Source organism: Camelus dromedarius, chromosome 21 (assembly GCF_036321535.1).
Source record: "Camelus dromedarius isolate mCamDro1 chromosome 21, mCamDro1.pat, whole genome shotgun sequence".
Taxonomy (NCBI): Eukaryota; Metazoa; Chordata; class Mammalia; order Artiodactyla; family Camelidae; genus Camelus; species Camelus dromedarius.
Genome location: NC_087456.1, coordinates 31,379,365 through 31,403,124, shown reverse-complemented (window position 1 = coordinate 31,403,124; position 23,760 = coordinate 31,379,365). Strand labels below are relative to the sequence as shown.

Here is a 23,760-nt window from a genome sequence, read left to right as displayed (position 1 = left end):
ACTTTATGCTGTGTTACTCATCTTTGCACTCCTTCCACCCAGTACGGTGACTGGAGCCCACGTGAAGCTACAGCAAATGTTGATTGAGCCGCTGGGGTTCTGTAGGATTCCATAAGCATGAATTAGGCATAAGATATTCCAAGCTATGAGTTACTAAATACTCGTACTGGTATCAATAATATTCATTTGACCTCGTTTGAGTTCATGTTTAAATATTCCAACTTCTCTGCATGTAACAATAGTGTAATGTTCAGAAAATAACTGAGGGGTTTCACTTATCCGTGGCAATCTTTCCAAATGTTTTTTATTCACTTCCTTGCTCTAGTAAATAGAGTCTATTAATCACAATTTTGTTATTTGTGGTAGCTCCAATTTAATAACGTTTTAATCTTCATTTTCCCCACAATTATTATTTATTTCCTGCCAGCAGGTAAAGATATTGGAGGTGAGACTGTAAACAGACTATCTGAAAGTCAATGCTGTTGTTTATAGTAAATCTATAATGAAGTATTTCCTTTGGTTATTACTTCTAAAGTGACATTTCTACTATCGAAAATTTAATTAGAAAACAAAGTTCCACATAAATGTGTGAATTTTCTGTAAAATGATTATCTTCTTGATAATGCCTTTTAATTGATACTGCCTTTTAATTTTATAAAAATGCAGTATTTTACCACTGATGCTGTTAATTTCTCTGTTTCTCAAGTGATATGATTTTTTGAACATTCCTAATAGTTATGTGGGTTTTTTTTTTTTTAACTCCTTGAAGGATCTATCTACAATGCGTTGATTTATAAGGCAAAAACAATGAAATGAAATTAACAGCAACAAAAAAATCTTAATTAAAATGTGTTTGTATACGTGTGTATGCTTTTAGTTAGTTTTGCTTTCATTTTATAAAATACAGGCAAAGTTTAAGTGAGTGGGTCTATTACTTTTGTCTTAAATGAGATTAGCTACTCAAGTCCTAGCTGCAAAAGATAAGTGATCTTTGCGTCATCAGTCATAGAGGGGTTTGCCGTTTGGGATAAATATGAAGAATTGTCTTGTTTAAAGCATGGCTTTCAGTTGCATGTCGTAGACGGCATACTTTATCAGAGAATGTCCCAGGAAGAAAGTTTCTTCCTCTTCCTCTTCCTCCCTTTCACTCCTGTTTGACTCACTTCTGAATGTCCAATAGCTAACAGTGCAAATCAAACACACCACGTTCGATAAATATTTGTTCACTCAATCAGCGTGTTACAGAGAACGGATTTGGATATGCTATCTTACCTTCTACTTTCGTTATTGAAAAGGCTTCAGGTGATGTAGATGAACCAATTTGTCAAATTACCAAGGGTTTTGGTTTTTGTTTTCATTTTCAGACAGCTGATAACTAAAGAGCAAGGCAAGTAAATATAAGGCCAGTTAATACGACACAGTGAAAATAAATTTAACGCGTTTAAATTTAGTTAATGCTGTAGTTAAGTCTGTGTGTATTTCGGGGGTTGTCTATTTTCAATATTCTTTGTCCTCTTTTTTTCTCCTGAAGAAGGGCTACACTACACATAACTAAGAAGTTAACCTTTTTTCAGCTTTGTCTTTGGAAAATAATTTAAGCATTTAATGTGCCAATATTTTTCCTTTAGGTAAATGTCATTATTTACAAAATTTTGTATGCAGTGCAAAAATACAAAAGATTTGGTGAGAGCTGTAGCTGCCGCCATATTTTATTCAAGAAATCTCGTTATTCTCAAGGGACATTTGTTTGGTTTGTAACCCAGACATTACTAGAAAATTTATATTATAATTAAAATGTGATACTTAAATACAGGGAATACTTTTCATAATCCTGTCCATGTACTAAAGTCAATTAATCTAACTTGGTACTTTACAAATATTTTAAAATTTAATCATCTTAAGAACACTGCAAATGTTTTATTCCAAGATTACAAATGAAAAATTGAAGTTCAGAATATTTAAGTAACTTTCCCAACATACTGCATTTGATAAGTGGCAGAGTCAGGATTCAAATAAAAATACGCCACATTTGAAAGCCTTTACTTTTCGCTGAAATGCTGTCCTACCTTGCCCATGTTGCTTTCTGTTGCTTCCATTTGATTCCAAGGTCCTTCGTTGAGCTTCTATTATATATAAAATAAGGTGTTTACTTTTGTCTGTGGGCTTCACGACACCTCAAATTATCTAATTCAACCCAAGTCTCTCTTTAAAGACATTCTGTTCTTATACATGTGACTGGCCAAAAAAAGTAAGATATTTCCTGTAATTTTTTTCTCCTTTGAGAAAGTACTGTGTACTTCCAAGATTTTTGTAAAATCGTTCACTATTCCTAGACCAATATCCTGTATTAACTTTTAGTCTAAAAATGTCCTTCATTAACTGTAATTATTTGCCTCTCTTTTTTGTTTGGGCATCAACCAAGAGGTGCTTTGGAAAACATCAAGTCAATAAATCAACGGAATCCATAAATGTGAGCCCTATAAAGAAAATTAGAAATCCGGAGTCCTTATCTTGGAAAATAAATATGTGTGGTAAGGGTGCTTTGAGGGGAAATGGATTTCTGAGGATCAGGCATCTGATCAGGGAGCCGGGCGCTGAGATGCTCAGGCTTTTGTTATATATTTCGGCCCGTTCCTTCAGCAAGTGTGCATTACTGTCTGCGTGTTTTTACTTGACTTCTTTCTCTTTTCCAGTTGTTGACTTTGTTTTCTGTATCCGGCTACTTATCTCCCTCACTGACACAAGCTCCTTGAATTCAGGGATTAACTTCATCAAAAAAAGTCCAGGTATGTTTTTGAAGGGTCTCATTGAATATTTCAAAATTTAAACATGATATTGGATGCTTTTGAAGAGTATTACAAATGAAAAAGCTACGTACTAGCTCTTTGTGGTCCTAGGAAGATGCTGTTAAAATCAGCCTGTGATTTTTTTTTTCTCCAATGAGATCGGAAAGCTTGGATCAGGTCTTAACTCTGTGTATAAAGCAGTCAAACTCTTTGAAAAGAGACTGCCACAAAAAAGGGAAAATATGAATCAGCCAAATTAGAAATAAAAAATACTTTCTTAATTGATCTTTGAAATGCATGCTGTGTTGTATTCATATTCACAACAGGTATCAGGATTTGATTTAGCATTAAGATTAGTGACAAAAGACCTCGATGAATACTTTCTCCTCCAAAATCATTCTAAAAGAAGAAAGTATGTCTTTGTCTAATTGGAGGACAGGAAGGATAATCAATCACCAGTGAGAGCACTTAGTGGTCAAATAAACACTAACTGTACAGGTGAAAAAATTTATAATATTTATTACTACTGGTCATCTACAGTTTTTATACTTTACATTTCAACGAAGATAACATTTACCAAAGCAAAACGTATGGCATCTTTAAATACAGACATTTACAGACCATGCAACACACATCTGAAAGTAAGTATTTCCCTAAAAGTGGAGACATACATACTTATTAGCATCATCATCTTTGAATAAGATCGTAGTAAATGATTCCGTGAGATGTGGAATAGGAAGTCATCCGTGGAGGAACACTTCCTGAATGCGAGCCAGTGCGGCCGATCCCTGAGTGTCCACGGCCTTGGATTCCCGATTTCTTTTCTTCATCTCATTCCAAAAATGAAGGCTCGTTACTTTGGGGATGTACCTCCTCTGGTCATCATCCCAGTGACTGACTGCCCACTATTTTAGCAGCAGGTTCTCCTGACGGATGAGAAGATGCTCGCCTCAGTCCTCACCTGGAGCTGTTGCACCATCTGCTCATGTTTCTGTGGCCCGCAGACATGGTTCTGTGTATCCAGGTAAGTCCATGCTCACTGAAGAATGAGCCCAAGTGTGGATCCACCCTCCGTGATCAGCCCAGGTTATGTCTAACTTGGAAGTTCTGTAGAGATGAATGTGTCCTCTCAAAGGTTGCTGTTACTGGCTTATATCTGGAAGTGATACATTGCTATTCATGAGCCAGGGTTAGTAATCCAAGAACAAATGATCATCCACTCCCTTTATAAGAAGTGGATCACTTCTCCAGTCTCTGTAACTGAGCTGGAGAGAAGTTTCATCATTACAGAAAATATCCAAATGTATCAATGTCTGAGCATTATAATGTTTACAACTAGAAAAAAAAAAACAAACTAGATATTTGGCTTTACTGTTGACAATTTTGCAAAAGCCTAACCTTTACTTAACTTTACAAGCTTATACAACATTGCTGTTATTTCTTTACTGCCTTTTAATTAAGCAGTAAGTTTTTTTGACTATGAATGAAATAAAGTCAAATGGAAACTTTTACAGACTATATTGGCAGATACAATATACAGTGCTAGAATAAAAGTTTTGGTTTACATTTTTAAAATCATTTCAAATGACATACTTTATTTTAAAAGGCATACCCATTTGTTAGCATAAAGATGCTGTATCTCAGAAGCAGATGTGTAAGTATGCCAGCAAAATGAGCAAAATTGATTTTTCTTTATAACCAAATGGACACATCTGAATTTACATCCTGGAATTCATTGTAGGTAAATGAACGTGATCGTCTTCTAAGATTTGTTGGCCTCTGAGGTCTTCCTTCTATCAAGTCTAAATAGATGTCAGATTTCAGAAACCGCATGTAACTGTCTTGTTCCATGAGCTGGTACACTCTGCTCTGTGCCACATCAAAACTGTGGAGGGTGGGTTGGGTGATGCTCCTGGCGATGATTTCTTTGGTGTGAAAATCAAGGTTAACCTGAAGAAGAAGAATAATTTAAAAAGTGTAATTGTGGTCAATCTTCTTAAGTAAACACCTTTGAGAAACAGAAGTTCAGGACTGACTCAGTGTTGGAGGGGGCACACTGCACCTGGGTGCCTGGTGCTTTTCCTGTTGCGGGTCTGGCGATCCAGTCATCTACTCGGGGCTGACATCTCATGTGGTTCTTCTCTCCCTAGGCTACTGATCTCTCTCACTCTCTGCTAATTTAGGACCATAGAACATTGTAATGGTAAGTATCACAGAGATCATTAGACCAACTCATTTTCAAAGTGGAAACTCAACTGCATCAAATTATATTGAGTGAGAGCAAACAGCATGTTGGGGGCATGCTTGGGGGATTTCAGTGTGAGCCTTCTGCTTTATCCAGTACTCTTTTCATTATACTGTGTCTTTCCTACAAGCAAACCTGTGCTGAAAATGCTTATGTTTTAAAGATACAAAATTCTTTAGTGCCTTTTATCACAGCACTGATGATGTATTTAGTTTTGATGGTGATAAGTTTTCAGTGTTCAGGTAAGTTTCTTCCTTCTCCCTGGTAGGTGACACCACACGAACAGCCTTTGTTTACCTGTGTATGAGGGTGGCCTTGGGGAAGACAGAATTGTACATTAAAACCGAAAACAGACTGAAACATACTGAAACAAGGAAAATAACTGTCATTTCATGGGGGATGATATCTACATAGGCAATGCTGCCTCAAGGATAACACCAATTTATGGTGAGACAGAACTCTGAGCAGTGACGGGCTGCCGTCCTACTGCCTCAATGAAAGGACGTTATTTATTGAACACAAGATGAAGACATAAAAACTATCTGATTTGTCTTCAATGATAGTCATGTAATATTTGCTAGTTTGACAGCCATTTTAACAATTGTTTCACACAGTTACTTCATACTGAGCTTGCAGTCAAAGAAAATCACTTTTGTTTTTTCACTTGAAGCATCGCCTGATTAGGTTTACTTTGTCTTTCTATTATGAAATTTTCATTTTAGTCTCTCGTAAGATGTAGAGATAATTACTTCTGGGCAAGCAAAACTTTGTTCAGGTAGATGAGCCAACATTAAAATGGTGTATAATACAAACTTTTTTATTTCTCTTACTTTCATCAAGTTTAAAAATCTTTAGTTTCTATGGGAGGTTACTTGTGCTAAAGTGATTAATATGATCAGTGAATGAATCTGAATATTGCAATTCATTGTATTTACTCTTCATCTAGAATAAAAACACCCTGAGGAGTGACTTCAGTTATCCCTTTCCTTCCATGGCAGTATCTTGTGATGCATCCTGTTTGTGTATAGAAGTGAGTGCACAAGCAGACCTCAGAGACAGCGCGAGTTCAGTTCCAGACCCCCGCAATAAAGGGAATATTGCCATGAAGAGAATCACACAACATGTTTGGTTTCCCAGTGCATAGAAGAGTTATGTTTACACTGTGTTCTAGCATAGTAAGTGTGCAATAGCATTATGACTGAAAAAAATGTACATACCTTAATTCAATAACACTTTATTGCCAAAAAATGCTAGCCATCATCTGAGCCTGCGGTGAGCCATAGCAGTAACATCAAAGATTACTGATCACAGATTATCCATAGCAAATATAATAATGAAAAAGTAAGGCATATTGTGGGAATCACGAAAACATGATACAGAGACAGGAAGTGAGCCAATGCTGTTGGGAAAATGGCACCAACAGACTTGCTCAAGGCAGGGCTGTCACAAACCCTCAATTTGTTAAAAACACGATGCGAAATGCAGTAAAGTGAAGGACAATGAAACGTGGTCTGCTCGTAAATAAGCACCATTGTTGCTTCAACAGAATTCTGACCTTCCCAGTAGAATGTACGGGCATACCAATTTGATGAAGACATATTCTCTCAAAAAGTTTTCAAACCGATGTAAATTTTTACAACCATCTTTACCTCCTGTGGAGCGTCATTCTGTATAAACTTCTCATATATTGATTTTGCTTTACGAATTATTTGTTGAGGGTCTTGGCTTTTCTTGAAATCTTCACAGGCTATCCAAAATTCAATGTTTTCCTCACTGAATTCGGTTTTAAGAAATCTGGTAAAAGTCTTCAGTCCATCTACCGAGAAAAGAAGTGATGTATTTTAACTATAAAATATGAATGCTGAGAAAATGTATCACTTGATATTCAAGTATAACCACGAGTGTCAGCAGAACAGGCATAACTTCCCTCTAATACGCTGGAATCTGCACAGCTTGTACAGTACACACGAAGGACTGAATATAAATTAGCTGAAATCTCCATGGTTATGGAGGTTGAGTATCATTCCTGCTGAAGTGAGGCTGGTGTCATACTTAGACCTGACTAACAGGGACCTGTAATCTGGACCCTGCTTTAGGTCTCTCTCAGCCACGCCTCTACCCTGGGTGTATGTGGTGGGGCTATTCCACAGAACCAGAAAGTCATTCCAGCTTGAGGATCTCTCATTATCTTTACCCAGAAGCTTCTAGAATGCCTACCATTCAATGAAGCCATCCACTCAACAACTTAACCCACAACTCTGGCATCCTTGGGGCTCCCCAATTTTCTTCTCAGCCCACACCCAGTTGATAATCAAATTTTGTCTACACTGTCTGTTTCATGTACCATACATCTGTCTTTTTCGTACAATCTGGAATTACTTTTATTCAAACCAGAATTATCTTTTACGTAGACTACTATAACAACCTTCTGACTGGTGACTCAGACACCAGGCTTCCCTTGCTTTCTGCCCACCCTCCACTCTCCTAGCTTATTATTCATATTTCAGACAGTACTATCTCTCTAGAGTACAAATTTAATTATGTTTCTTCACTGTTTAAAAATTTCCAATAATGTCCTTAATCTCTCTCCACTATCTTTTTCACACTCTAAGCCCCAAGCATGCATGCACCATGTTCCCACATCGCTTCACATTAGCTCCTGCTGGAAACATTTTCTCTTCCTACTCCAGTTGTATCAGTCTACTTTCTATAGTCCAATCTGTGTCATACATTCAGGTTTAAAATTAAAAATTATTTTATTGGGAAAGATTTCATCAACCTCCCAGGACTAAGCTGGGTGCCCTTCATACATGACTTCCTAGTACCCTGGGTAACACTTACAATATTTTGCTACGTTGCTCATTTTTGCTTCTCATGTTATACTGGGAGATTCATGAGATGGAAACCCTTGGCTAGTTGTACTCAAAAAATCCCAGCATGAAGAAATCAATCAATATTTACTTACTGAAAGAAATAATCAATAATTGAATACATGAGAAAAAATACAAAATTTCATTAAAAATACAAAAGTTCTAGGAAACTTTTTTGTGTTTAATGGAATATTAGTTCTATAATATTTTTAAAAGAAATCATCAGAGCCAGTAAGCATAAAAAGGCAATAAACAAACAAAAACCCCGTAAAAAATCTTGTCCTATTTTACTATGGACACCAAGGATATAAAATTAATAATATACTAGTTCATTTAAGAAGTCAATCCTTATCTTAGCCTGATGCTATTAAACATTTAATTAATGTTCTAATTTCAAGCTTGTCTAGCACAAATTTTATTATGATTTGGCTGCTTCTTTGAGCACACAGAGAGAGAAACGGCCAGTGACAGTTTTATTTCTGTGTCTGTATTATTAAGCTGGAACTCAGCCTCATTTTTTGCCAACACAAGCCTTCTCCTGAGAGTTGTGTCCTTCTTGGCATGCTAACGAATGACAACGTCAATATCATAACCTGCAAGGTTAGAGTTTGGGGGAAGTGCCAGCCTATGTGGCTTCAGATAAGCTGACAAACTCCTAGAGGTACACTGCTCTCTGTTGGGTATCACTGTGGGTATCAAGCATATTTGTAATTCTTTGGCCAACTATTTTATTAAATAAGTTTGTTTTCATCCTGTACTACCCACTGAGCAACTCATTAGTTTATTGGAAAATATATTTATTGAGTCCTGACTACCTCCTGGACAGTCTTCTAAGTACTGGTGGTCCAGTAGTACATGGAAGACAAAATCTTTGATGTTTTCAGAGCCCTGCCTTAAATGGAAAGAAATATTGCAATTAAACTATAAAGGAGAGGAGAGCCATGACAGTAATAGGAAGTAAATCGGCCCTCTGGCTACAAATAACTATAAAGCTGGACAAAATATCAAGACAGTAGTTTTCGCAGAGCACAACTGGCAACAGAGACGGGAAGCAGTGTGAGAAGAGAAGCAATGACGAGAGCCCTAGGGTCTGCTCTGGCTTTTTACCTGAGGACACAGATAAGACTGGAATGCATGCACATGGAGCCAACGCAAAGTGGAAAATCTTAAGTTGAGGAGACAGAGATGAGCTTGGGGATCATAATTTGTTTGGAGTTTGTAGGTTAGGGTACTGAAAAGAAAAGAAAGAAAGAAAAAAGAAAAGAAAGATGCAGAGGGTGCCCAGAAGTCTGCATGCAGGTTCCCTGCAGATCTTTGGCTGAGGGGCAGGCTGTACACGGGTAGGGCAAACCCTGTGAAGCCTGGAAGGGTAGAGCTGCTCTGGGTATGAAATGTAAATGGAGAAAAGAGAGTTTGCATAGGTCTGGGAGACTTTGGAGTTCTGGCCCAGCCATAGTGGAGATAACCAACAAAGACTATGTTTTTGGTATAAATACTATGCCTAAAGGCAAGGTTTTTGTCCTCTTACTAGGATAAATTGGAAAGAGATTGATTTTAAAGCTCAAACTGATCAAAAAGAATCAAGAGGATCTACTAGTGATTTAACTGACTGCCAGAAAAATAATCTAACACTCTTTAAAGGAAGACAACATAATCCAGACTCCTATGTCTTCTTCCATGCTCACATGCAATAAAAATGTATTAGGCATGCAAGAAATTCTTAAAGTGACTCATTATCAATAATAAAAGCAGTCAATAGAAACTGACCACAAGGTATCCAAAATGTTAGAAACAACACACAGGACATTGTAAAAGCTATTATTAATATGTTGAAAAATGTAAAGGTTAAAAAAAGATATACTGAGTGAATAGATGGAAAAACTCAGCAGAGAAATTGAAACTATAAAAAACAATCAAATGGAATTTCTAAAACTAAAATGGAAAATACCTGAAGTAAAAAATTCATTGGGTAGGCATGACAACTGATTCAAGACTGCCGAAGAAGAGATGAATAGATTAGAAGACAGTTGGATAGAAATTATTTTAATCTAAGGATAGCAGGAAAGGAGGGGGAAAAATTCACAATTATAATTGTAGTTGTAATTTTAATTCTGTTCACTCATAAATTTATAGAACAAGGAGACTATATAAAATCAGTGAGAATATATAAAACTTGAACATTATTAACCAAATTGAACTAATTGACAATTATACAACATTCTACTAAACATGTCTTTTCAAGTGCACATGGAAGATTATTCAAAATAGACCACATGCTAGGATGTAAAGTTAATCTAAATAAATTTCAAAAGATTGATTTCTTGCAGAGTTGTCCTTTGCCCCTAAGGGTTTTAATAAAAAATAAATACTAGTAACATAGCTATAAAAGAAACAACACACATAAATAATTTGGAAATAAAACAACAGACATAAATATAGGTCAAAGAAGAAATCACAAGAGAAATTAGAAAATATTTACAATCAAATTATAATAAAAATACAGCACAGCAAAATTTGTGGGATGCAGTTTAAATCGTATTTAGAGGGAAATTTATCACACAAAGTGTTATATTAGTAGAAAAGCCTATGTTTCCATCTCAAGTTTGAAAAACAAGAGCAAATTAAAGCCACAGTAAGAAGAAGGAAAAAAAAATTACAAAAAAATAGCTGAAGTCTATATAAAAGAAAGCAAACCATGAAGAAAATTAACAAAGTCAAAAGTTGGTTCTTTGAAAATATTAATAAAATAGAACCCCTAGTAAGGCTGTTTCATAATAGGAAGCGAGTCAATGATATTACCATAGATCTAGGAGATATTATACAGGTAGTAAGTAAATATTATGAACGAATTTGTGCCAGTAAATATAATTTAAATAAAATGGGGAAATTGTTTAAAAACAAAAGCCTACCCAAACTGACACTGAAGAGGAAAATCTGTAACTCTAATTTAATTAACAAATATAGTTTATATTAAACATACCCTCCACCCTCCAAAAAAAATCTTTGGGCCCAGATTTGTTGCATTTCATCAAAAATTTAAGAAAAAAGTATTCTAATCTTATACAACTTTTTTTTCCAGAAAGTAGTGGAGGGATGAATACTTTTCTTCTCATTTTAAGAGGCTCAGATAACTCTAATACCAAAACCTGACAAATAGAGCAGCAACACCCCCCTCCCCGAAATACAGGTTAAGAAGGAACGAAAAAAGGAAAGAAAATTCTAGACCCAGTGATCACAGACAGATGTAAAGATTCTGAACAAAATATTAAAGACTTAAATCCAAAAATTTGAAGAAGGAGAAGCAGATTCTAGCATTGTGGTTAAAATTTTTTTAAATTCTGAAATAAATGATAGCTTTCTTTGCTTAACTTAACATAAAGAATTAGTAGTCATAAATGATGTAACAACCTACAGACAATCCCTAGGGGTTGGAGGGTAGGATCTCTCCAACCACCACCACCACCACCACCACGACGAAGGAAGAGCCATGTGGACCTCCTCTACGCCACTGCCCCTTCCATGGGCATTTTCATGTGGGTAAGGGGAGATTCTGCCATTTCTTTTCCTCGGTAGGATCGGTAGTTTGATCCTGAGCACCAGGTGTTAGCGGTTAAAGGTTAGTGAGAAACTAGGAGAACAAGCAAAGGTTAACCTCAGCAAGAGTCTGAGAAGGTATGGTAGGCCTGACGTGCAACCCAGAACTTGTCTGCAGTGATTAGATGCTGGTAAAATAATTCCTAGTCAAACAACCATCTTAAGGAGGACTAGGTGTTAACTGGTTCCTGAATAAGTCAACAAATTCCAGTCACTGAGAAGAAGGAAGAATGATCACTGTGGGTGATATTTAACCACTCTTATTTCTATAGCACAGTGAGTGATTTTTCAAGATGTATTTCTCATGTTGTGTAGTGTGATTTGCTCAGAATGTAGCAGAGAAATATACATGGATGATTCTTGGAAGCATTTTGATAGATAGAAGATTTTCCCTAAATAATTAAAAATGTATATATTTCAGAGTAAAGTTAATGATCTGTCTCTGCTTTTATTAATTTTGAACCAAAATAGCTGCCAAAGTGAATGGCGGGGAGCCAGACATGCCGGTTTTACCCCGGCTTGTTAACCCACCAGGACTCCTAGGAGTTACCGTTCCTTAGTGTGTTCTGATTTGATTTTACTTCTCACAACTCCTTTTGCCTGCGTGGCTCAGTATCTGAACTTGTGAAAAAGCAGCTCAAGTCATTGCTGTTGCCCAAGATTACAGTCCTTTAATTTTTGAAAACTCTACTGCAGCAGCATCCCCTCGAGACTTCAGGTAAAACTGGAGCCTCAGGCTGATGACTTTAGCAAATAGGCTGAACAAGCGTCGTTTGGCTCCTGATTGGGAACAGCTTGAAAACTTCTTTTCCTATTTACGCAACTAGAAAGATGTTGTTACTGCATCATCTCTGGTTTTACTTTTTGGCCCCTTTTTTTCCCCTTCTATAATGATCCTGGAAGGAAACAAGGAAACTAAGGCAAAATGTGCCTTTCAATCCCTAGATTGAAATTGAAGTCGAATTTGAAATGTGGGCAATGTTTAGATGTGTGAAAGTGAAACCACAACAAAAACAACCATCCGTAGACCAACTGACTTGAACCAAACTTTAGGCAGTTACAACGTCATGCCCCAGCCTCTGGCCGGAACTTTAAAACAAACATTGTGAATTTCCCCTTGATGAATTTTTAGTGTAACAGAAAACCACTGCTTAGCACCCTTACTTACTTCCCCTTTCAAATTTCTAAGATGTTTGTCCTTTTTCCCCCCAATTAACATCCACTATTCACTGGACTGAATTTTAACTTACATATATTATACACATATTAATATAGATGTTTCTCTTAATGTATCCCTAGTAACAATTTTTAGAACTGATAGATTTTTGTATTTTTAATAGAATTCTGATTTTTTATTTGCCTTGATAGCTGCTATAAAGTAGATTTCTGAAGAGAATTCTTTGACTAGATATTAAGAAACAATTGGAAGCAAGACAACAAAATGATTGTGGATTTCAATGCGTAACGCTTGATACTTCTTTAAATCTATTTCTGTCAGTTAAGAGTATAAAAATGGCAACCTTAGTTTAAAAAAAAAGCAAAAGCATTCATCTGGAAATGTGCGCTTTGCTGATATCAAAGGCCCATCACTGGGTGTTATTGCTCTGTGTGTTCCTGATGTAGGTCCTGCCTCTTAAACGCTCCCACAATAAGAGACATTGTTCTCGCTTGCTTCTCTGTTACTATGTAAATGGAAATTACAGCAAAGATAGCAAATAAAATGCCTGCAATCTTAACCACAGAACAGTCTGTTCCAGGTCAGATCTAGATTGGAAAGAGGAAATTAAGAATACGTTTTATTGGGTTTATGAACAGTTACTTGGACCCCAGTGAAGGGAAATGCTTTTTTGATTTCATTTGATTCTATCCATATGTCATGTATAAGCATGGATTGATCAGGTTTTAAATACCAAATTATTTCTAAAGCAAAGTGATAAATTACTGTGACAGTTTTAGGAGGATTTGGCTATGACTTTTCCTATTAATAAACCTGAATTATAATACAAAATTTTTGTATTGACACCTAAAAGGGATCATTCAGTTTCTTGGCATCTGAAATTGTTACTTATAAAAATAACTTCCTTCCTCTATTTTTAATTATGTATGAAACACCTAGTGTGGACCTGAGGTCTGTGCTATATACTAAAAATGCAATAATATTAATTACAATAGTTAGAAGTTTCGAGTGTTTGCTGAAGTCTTGGCACATCACCATATGTCTTTTATTGGAGCAGTTCCACTTAATTTTCACATCAGCCCTAAGGAGTAAGTCCTTTTCAACCCATTTATACAGATGAAGAAGCTGAGGTTCAGAGACTTAATTTGCCCTGAATCTTACAGCTGGTAAAAGACAGCACAGAGGTTTGAGTCCAGGTTTATTTTGTTTGCAGTTCTAGAACCTTTATCATTAAACTGCCACAAAACAAGTGCTTACTGGTGAGGAATATGGAGGTTAGCGGACCAGACAGGCATGTACATACCAAGGACATAGGAAGGACGATTGCAGAGGTGACTAATTCTTTTGGGAGCAGCAGAGGAATATCAGTTTACTATAATCACTTTATCATGATAAAAATCTTCCCGAAATTATTATAAACACTACTTAAATAGTCCTTGCCTAATTCACAAAGCACGAGTGAGTGTTGACTGTGTACCAGCTGTTGCACTTTGGAATTTCATGCTATAGCCCTTTGTTCCCGTGCTCAGTCTTGAGCCTGATACAGTCACAGTGAAGTTACAGCACGAGCATCAGGAAGGGCACTGCGTGCGCTAAAAACGCTCTGATGAGTTGATCGAAGGAAACAGATTTTTGTTAACACAATATGAATATAATAGGAAAGAATAAATACTGATTCAAGAAACAAATTAATGATGAATGAGAAGGCAATTCATGTATTTAAAAGTTTAGGTAAATTACTTTTGAAAAAATAATCTGCAGTGTTGTGCAGGATTATCTCAGCACATCAGTTACTTCCTGTTTCTCTTACTTTGGGCAGCTGCATTAAGTCAGGTCACAATGGAACCATTTCTCATGTAGAGGCAGCAACTTACTAAACAGCCCTTTAGAGGCAGCAGTTGTGAAGGCAGCTGCCAAAAGTGCTTGATGGAACCTGGGATTAGAATTCACACTGGAAGGAGCTGGCTCCATGTGTCATACAAATATGAGATACTTGTAATTGCATGTTTCTAAATTGAAACTCTGGCATCTGTTGGAGTATTTTTCTGATGCCAAGAAACCAAATGAAACAAAAAGTCAAGAAACTCTGAAGTTGGAAACCCAAGTACATAGTAATATCCTAAGTACTAGGTTTCACTGCTTCGCCTTTGATATTTGGCGTCATTGTTTTTGACTTGCCACAGAATGTTGTGGTTACTATTGCAGTAATGAGTTCTTTATGTGGTCCATTTATTAAGACTGGGTTTTACTTATTTTTATTCTTCAGACAGGTTAGGAAATTGGGTGTTCGACATAGGTCAGCTTGATTCAGAAATTTAACTTTGCAGAACCCTGGAATCCCTGATCTTGCAGAAAATTGGTAACTGAAAATTGGGAAGGGCAACTTGAAAAAGTGTAAGGAGAAGTGCTCATTTCCTTCCCCAAAAGAAAAGTACGCATTTCCTTGCAGCCTTTACTCAGTCAGTAATAAGTATTTTCCACAGTATAATCAGATCGTGTTTTTAAGTCAAGTGGGTGCAATGCCTTACACATTCTACTTGTATCTTAACCTATTATGAATTATTCTCAAAGTTAAGCTTAGTATAGTCACAATTTAGGGTGCAAAAAAATCCAAGCAAACAGTCATTAATAAAAACTACAAATATTGAAATCATTTGCAATGACTGGAATAAAGGATGTACAGGAAAATAAACAGTTATATAGTAGTTGGAAGATTTTCTTATTGGCAGAGACTCCATAAGAAATAACATTCTCTTTCAAATCTTCAATTACCAGCTCTGTGAGATGGTTAGAAAATCTCTTACTGTGGTCAGTCGCCCTTCCAAATTCTAGGTGTGTGCCTAGAAAATCCTACAGAACTTTTGATACAGTTTAATAGCAACTAAATATGTCCAAACTCTCACCTGTTATCTTCTCCAAATCTTCCGCCTCTATTTCTGATCTCTACAAGGAACTGTTATCTTCCTATTAATATGGAATAAAATCTAGGGATATTTGCTTTATCCTTTTTCTTCCTCTCCCATTTCTTCATCATCTCAGTTTACAATGTATGTACACATTCAGTCAGTCACCAAGTTCATCCATTTTCTTTCCAAAGTAGCCCTTACCTTGAGGTTAGCTTTATATTTTTAACAGCCTTGCAAGTAGTCCTTATTATATGCATAGAATTCTGCCTTTCTAGCCATCAGAGCCAGCTTTCCAAAAAACTCTTCCAAAGTTTGTCCCCAGTTTGATTTTCCAATGTGTTTGTTCACTGCTCTGCCTCAGCAAAAGGGAACTGCTTGCGTTCCTCGTGCACCCAAATCACTTATTTCTCTAGCCCTTTTCTTGCCTTTTTCTACACTCAGGAACAGCCTTTTCCTCTGCCTGCTGAAACCTTGCACACATCTATACAGTCTCGTTTAATGATTTTCTAAAGCCTATGTGAAACATTGCAAGTTCTATAGACATTTTAAAAATGATTTATCCAATTGTTTTCAAAATTATACCTTTTCAGCAGCATTGTTTTACTTTCAGAACTATCTTACACAGAACCATATACATATATGTATACAAACACAAATGTGTGAGTATAATATACATATATAAGATTTTTATTGAAATTGATTTGCTAGGTTGATATTGACAAAATTTATTTTTATAAAGTCAATTAGTAAAAAGACTGACTAAATCTGAAATTGATGATTATAAATTACAGCTATGGTCTGATACTGGTTTTTGTTGTATTCTTGCTTATTGTTTTTATTCAACAACACTTAGAAATTACCGATATACAGCTTTAAATGATAGATTTGAATGGTTCATTTTGCAATTTCAGACAAATCTGTCAATAAACAGGGGCAGCAGGGAAAATTATCCTAATATCTGCATAGAAACAAATAAGGAACAGAAGCTAAATTATTGATGGACTGCATTGTGTTAAATTTACTTCATAACATATTTGAGTTTTTTAAAATAAACATTTAATTTTAGAATAGATTTAGAGTTACAGAAAAACTATGACAACAGTACAGAGCTTCCGTACACCTCACCCCCAGTGCCCTCCTATTGCTAATATCTTACGTTAGTAAGGTACATACGTTACAATTAATAAACAAATGCCGACACATTATTACTAACGAAAGTCCATACTTTGATTATATTCCTTTAGATTTTATATTCTTCTGTGCTTTTTTATAATTTTAAAAGACTTCAGTTACATTTTAGGAATGAAATTTGAATATAATAGTGGAATTATCAAAACACTCCAGGGATGCTGTGGTTTCTCTGGAACACAGCAAAAATAGTGTTCTTTCTGTTTCAGTCTCATCTGTCTATTGTCTGTCACCCTAAGCCACCCTTTCTTTTTTAAATTATGTTTTTCAATAAAGAATTACTTTCTTCTTAGTTCACTAAATCAATCGCACTGTTTAAAGCCCCATGCGTACGTTGGCTTTCTGCTTGGATGATCTCTTTCTCTCTTTGTCCAGCTAGTGAATTGTTGATTTATCCCCTAAAATCTAGCATAAGAACCACCTCCTCTATGACTCCATTCCTAAAGATGCTACTAATTATTCTACAGTGATTTTAGTATCAGCCATTTTTGTCAAATACTCAAATTTCCATTGTATTTCATTTGACTTACCACCTCATTTCCCATTTGACTAAATTTAATACAATATCCATTTCCTTTGTATAGACAAAGCATACAGAATTTGAGAAACTTACACATTTAACTAAAGGGAAATGCTATAAAATTTCATACAGCAAAGGTCTTTCTTGAAGTGTGTGTGTGTTTGTGTGTATGTGGGTGTGTATGTGTGCATGAATATAGTAACTTTTCTTTTTTTTCTTCTTGGCCTAGAGTCAAGTCATTAGAAATGAGCTGAATTTAACCATTGCAACCATAAGACTTTTTTAGGTGACTATTTTTAAGCTTTATAATTTACTGTTACTAAGATTTATAATTTTAAAAATGATTGGATTTGGGGGATTGATTAAAATAATGCTATTAACATATTTTTTTTAATTCAGTATAGTTTAATTAGCACTTTGATCATACACGGTAACAATGATGTCCAAGTGGGTCGGTGCTGATTTTGGGGGATTCATATTACCCACTTTTGATTCAGATTGCTGCTGCTTTTCCCATCTTTAATATTTCCACCAGTGGACAGCCAAGAGACAGCAGCTGACTCAATTTTTTTTGTTTAGTCTTGACTGCTTTTAAAGCAACATGGTTTTAGAATGTCAGGGGAGCATTTCTTGTAGGACTGATGACCTTCCTAAATCTTTCTCTCTGAATGGGTCGTGAGAGTATGATGAAATTATTATGTATCAATTTATGAAATTGGAGAAAGAAATCCAGCTTATATATTTCTTTCTATTGAAATTTAACCCTGTAAGTGATGGTTACACAGTTGGGAGTAGGCTAGAAAACAGAAAAAAGATTATGAAACTTATTGTTGATAATTAATATTTTTCATAATAGTGGAAACTGTTTACATTTGTGTAGTTATTGGTTTCTTAATCATCATCTCATCTAATCCTGACAGAAATTTATTTCTAGTGGAGCTAGAGACATCGTTATCTCCATTTACAGTTGAGGAAACTGAATGTGAAAGTGATTAGGAAGCTTAACTGAGATGATACAACCACTGTGTTACAGAAGAGAACCAGAACTTAAATCTCAAAAGGCACCCAGGACTAACTTTTTCCGAGCAACACATGGCATTGTATTATTCAAGCACTTAATACTTACCAGGTGATGTGTCAGGTTTGGGGATCCAGAGACGAAAAGACATGTTTCCTTAGGGAAAAAAAATGAATTCTACTTCTTTTTTTCCCTTGCTCTGAGGCTGAAGGGCTGACTTGTGACCAAATGTTGGAAATGATAGGAGATTTTAAAAAAAAATGTTTGGGGGAGGCATGAATTAGGGAGGACTTTTACACAGGTTATTGTAGTTAGTCATAAGAACTGACAAATGCCTGAACCAAGACAGTGGCAGCAGAGATAATGAGAATGGAGCAGGTTTGACATGTATTTGGTAAGAATTTTAATAATAGTTGAGAAATGACTGAATATTGAGAATGAAGCTAAGTGAGGAGTTAAAGAACGCTGTTATTCTCCAAAATAGGGAGAGATGGAGTATTATGGTGAAATGCGGATGGAGTAACTCTTTGTATTTTTTCAGCATAAACTTCCTTCCTTACCACTATCCTCTGTTGATTACATCCTTTCCTAAATTTAAGCCTTGATTTCTCTACCCATATTTTTCTTTCTCTGCATCAGGATTACAGTTCAGAGGCCAATCTATGTTCATTGGAAGAGGGGAGGTTTTCAGGGGTAGTCTGCACAGATAGGAATCTTCTGTCAGTAAAGTCAGGGGAACATGAACTGGTCACCAGAGCCTTAGAGATGGATAGACAATTAGCGAAGAGAAAAATACAGGACGTGAAGACAGACAAGAAAAGCTGGTGTTGCATCATATGGTGCACAGTACGTGAGACTGAATTACAAGCCCTGTACTCCCAGCTGCCCCAGTGATGGGAGCCCCTGCTTCCCGCAGACACCTCAGTGTGAGAAAAACCAGTCAGTAGCATTGATGAACTCAGAGAAGGAGGTAAGGACAGAAAACCTGGAGACACAAATGAAAGCTGTGGGCTTGAGGAAGCTTGCGGCTATTTGGTAGTAATGAAGTCTTGCTTCTTAAGCAGACTCTGCCTGGCTTCGTTTGGAAAACAACGAACCCTGTGGTTGACCTAGCCTCATCGCTTATTCAGTTCAACTTGTCAGTTTTGCTACCAGCAGGAGATTGTGAACTGAGTAAAGACAAAAAACAAACAAACAAACAAACAAAAAACTTACTCACCTGCTGCCTTATAAATTGACTATAAAGAGCCTGTCCTCTAACCCACGCTTTACTGGAGTGTTGGACAAACAGGAACTCAGTATTTGTCTTCACCATCCATCTCATCTACAAAGCTCCACCTCAAATACCCACCTAATTCTCAACTCTTCTGCAAAATTCTGATGACTGATAGGAAGAGTGAAGCATTTGTAAAATTAAAAATATGTATATTTTCATGAAGGTTTCCTAAATGTCCATCAAAAGAACTACTTTAGATTTTAGATCTCTTAATAAAAATAACATGGATAATCTGGGATTTAATAAAACCAAGGGTCTCATTCAAAAACTAAAAATTGCTGAAAATTGGAAACTATTAACCCAGCACAAAGAAATATTTCATCCACAATAAGTAATTCTTAATAAAATAACAATAATTTAAAAAATACTTTTATTAGTTGACCATTCTATTATTATGTAGTTTTTTCTGTTGATAAGAAACTCAGATTGCTGTAAATTACCAATCAGACTAAAGTTTGATGACAGCCTGTCTTAAGGTAGTTAAATGCATACTTCATATAATTTTCCATTAAGGAATAAAGTATTTGGGAAAAGTAGCACTAACCTTTATGGGAAAGCAGTTTGTCAAATGATTCACCCCATATCACTGCTTCTTCAGGGGAGATTCTGTTCAAGAAAGAAAATGTTTTATTACATAGTGTGCAAAAAAATCTATTTAGGAATCTGCTCTAATATATGCTATCATACTGCTCTTTTCAGTCATATTCCACAGGGTTTCTCTTTTGATTATTATATAATCAAAATTGTATTTACATTGGAAACTTCAAAAACATTGGTCAGCTTTCTTCTGGATTTTCCCTATCAAACAATGTATTAAAATAACATTAAATATTTTCTCGTGAGTGTATGAATTATTTTATTTTCTAAGGAAAAATTAATCATGTGCTTAAAAACAAAGAAAAAGAAATCAATTATCTTTCTTACTTCAGCAAATAGAAGAACCTAAACCGACAATATCTTTCAGCCAAACTTTTTTTTAACTGCAGTTTCCTTGAAACTCTTACCACAATATGCAGCAATTTTTTTTTAAACAGATAGAGGAAGTTTGACTAATGAAGTTTTAAAGGGGTAAGAAATATAAAACATTTTTAATACAACAAATATTTTAGACATGATAATTTAGAGTTGTATATATTTGTCTTGGATCTTTTATTGGTCATATTTCAAATTTGGAAGAATCTGTAATATACTAGTATATAAGGCTATTCCATTTTCTGTTTAAATTAAAGAAATGGCTAAAACATACGAAATATTTCTTTTTGTGCTTTATTTGATATTCTGTCTAGGGCATTTTTTCCCAAACTACCGAGGAAAGAGATGAACAGCACTTCTGAATGACAGTATTACATTGTGAAAACTCTTAAATTAATGAGTATTTCATCAGTTTATAAGGAGTAAAATATATTATTTTAAATTGACAGGTATATAATTTTGAAAGGGCATCTTTAAATTTTTATGAGATTATTTAATTCAGGCTATTAAATTGGTTTCATTTTATAGAATATTTCTAGTTTTTTTGAAACAAGATCTCTAACCTTCCTTATATTACTGTGTAATTTACAATAAAATGGAAATCTCTAATTTCCTCTTTCTTAAATCTTTAATGATAGGATCAGCAAAATCTACCCCCGAATAATTAAAAGTTATTCACCTTGTTTCTTTGGCCAAGTGCCCAGAACTATTAGAGAGGATATCTTGTTGAAACTCAAGTTTCTGCACAAGAAGACTTAGCCTATTTCTTTTTTCCTTATCCCTGTAATGAAAAAGCATTAGCTTCAGGACAACTTGGATGACAATTAAAATCCTTCTGACCATCAAACAGGCCGGGGTTGGTGATCACCTGGACAGCCTTCTCACTCACCCTCCACTCTCAACACACGATGGTTTTCTTAAGAATTTCATTTAAGTACTATGTTTGTGGAAGAATTAAGATAGCATATGTGAAGCATACTTGTTTTTACCCTAGTGTCTATAAAGTATTTGAGATTATATTTCAGTAAATATTATTACTAGTTCTTCTGTGTGGTTAAAATTGTGATACTTTAAAAAAAATTAATACACTTAAGGTTTAACAGTTATTTACTCCTAGTAAGTAGACTTTTTTTTTTAAAACATGTAACAGTACAACCAATATATTTTCAAACAGATATTTTACAAACAAGTGCTAACAAATACTCAATGTCAATCACACTTTTAAAGTATAAGGCTGATTTTTAAAATTATGATTTTACCTGATTTTGGCTTCTTTGCTTGTATCTCCTTTTCCTGAACCATGTATTAACTTGAAAAAAGTTTTTTCTTTTGGTTCGCACATATTTAATTGAGAAAAGAAAACCAGTGATGTTTCCATCTTCTCTTTCTAAAATGAAGAGATGTCTAATTTATTACATCTTTCACTTGTTAAGGCTATTCCAAGGATATACATGGTGGAGTAAAAAGTTATCTCAGTTCCGTCAGCAACACTTTAAAAAAAAAAAAATCGAGAGCTGTGTTTCTGCCTCGGCAAAAATTTAGAACTGAGGAACTAAAGTATAATTCGGTCCTGAGTTGTTTGGGGAAATGATACTACAAATTTGCAAAATGACTCTTGGTCTCTAAGATAAAGACTGGTGTTACCACAATGCAACTTCTCTTTCTAGTTTGTGCAACCAGAGTGATACTTTAATAGGCTCAAATGACTCTGTCATTTCCCACAGGAACTTTTTGGAAAGGACTTTAACATGTGTAGTGTGTGTTAAGATGTGTTGTGGCAAAGTGCTACATCAATCACTAGGAGATATTTCCCCTGGTTCTTAAAAAAGTACTTTTCCTTATTTTAATTACATTGAATGAGGTAAATTATATCTAGTTGATGTAATGCTATGTAATGTTAATCACATTTGTTTAACACACCATATCAAAATAAGAAGATAGATCATAGAGTTTCCTAGTGGAAAGGGACCATAAGAAGCATTTAATTCAATAATTACTAAGCACAGGCCCATGGACTGATTTTAGGCATTTATGAAACTTCTACCAGTCCATAATGAAAATGGGAAAAAAAGATAATATGTAATTTTTTTCTTGAACTATATTTTAATTTTCTTTAATATGAAGGACTTCCTTATTTTGAATTTGCCCTTCTGCCTTTTTTATTGTTAATATGTTGTTTTTAATGGAATATTTTAACTAGAGATGGCAGCTTGTGTGTTTATGTTCTTATTAAAAAACAAATGGCAACTTCAACCTTCACTTCTTTTACTGTTTCTTGCAACCCACATATCTAAGAAATACTGATCTAAGCCATAACTCACATTAAAAAAACAAAAAAAAAAACCAATCAGGCATGATAGATCTTTAGTGATTTATTCTTACAAAGTCCCAGAGGTCAGTAGAAGGAAAGCCTGAAATTATCAGAGCTTTGATCTCCAGTAGTGAATGTTTAATTCCTCTAAAATTGTATATATTAAAAAAAAAGTTAACAAATCTAAAAGAAAATTTATTTTATTTTCCATCTTTTTGAATCCTTGACTTTAAGAAAACAGTCATTCTTAGGGATTTTTCAGGATCCTTCCTAGGGATACTAGAAAGGAGCTCAAAATATTTGCTGAATTGAAATTAAAGAGTATTTAGTATATGTTTATACACACACACACACACACACACACACACACCCTGATTCCTTTTTTTTCACCCCCTGATTCTTTAACGTTTACTTTGAACATATTTTTAAGTTCACCTTAACTGTTAAAAAATTACAGGTGAGGGCATTTAATGGCAAGTCTAGCTGGAACCAGATGTTGACAATGCAGATTACGCTTCCTCCATGAAGTCCCCTAGTATTTATTAGCACTCACGATATGTGCATATAAGGTTTAATTTTGTAAAGGTGAATGAGGGCAAGGACAGAAGAGCATGGACATCATCTGGTCCCTAAGACTGTATTTGAATTACTATATCCAGAGGAGTGAGAAACAGGAATTTACGATTTTTAATAAGATTTGCTGAAACTGTATGCGAGATATGCTATTGACAAGCTGATCAAACTATGGAGAGAGAGACTGTGAAAATATGGACACACATAAAGTCCATGAAAGACCTGTATGAAGGTCTGGAGGAGAATGGGGAGACGTGGACGTACTCTGCCTGTGCAGACAGTGGAAGCAGGAGAGGAAAGGATGGGCGCTGCACGATGACTTCA

The 23,760-nt window shown here is 35.3% G+C and overlaps 1 protein-coding gene across 2 annotated transcripts; it reads right to left on the bottom strand.

Moving 5' to 3' along the window:
• Window positions 1-3,288: 3,288 nt before the first annotated feature.
• Window positions 3,289-22,112, bottom strand: RGS18 (regulator of G protein signaling 18). 2 transcript variants are annotated; one of them, XM_010989826.3, is made up of 5 exons: window positions 21,812-22,111; window positions 21,232-21,333; window positions 20,125-20,186; window positions 6,681-6,847; window positions 3,289-4,736 (listed from the first exon to the last, which is right to left on the bottom strand). In XM_010989826.3, exons 1-5 carry the CDS (start codon window positions 21,928-21,930, stop codon window positions 4,479-4,481), a joined length of 708 nt encoding a protein of 235 aa, XP_010988128.1. In that variant the 5' UTR covers window positions 21,931-22,111; the 3' UTR covers window positions 3,289-4,478. The 2 variants fall into 2 exon arrangements, with proteins under 2 accessions (XP_010988128.1, XP_031294228.1); XM_031438368.2 differs by lacking the exon at window positions 21,232-21,333 and having other exon boundaries at window positions 21,812-22,112.
• Between the last annotated feature and the right edge of the window lie 1,648 nt (window positions 22,113-23,760).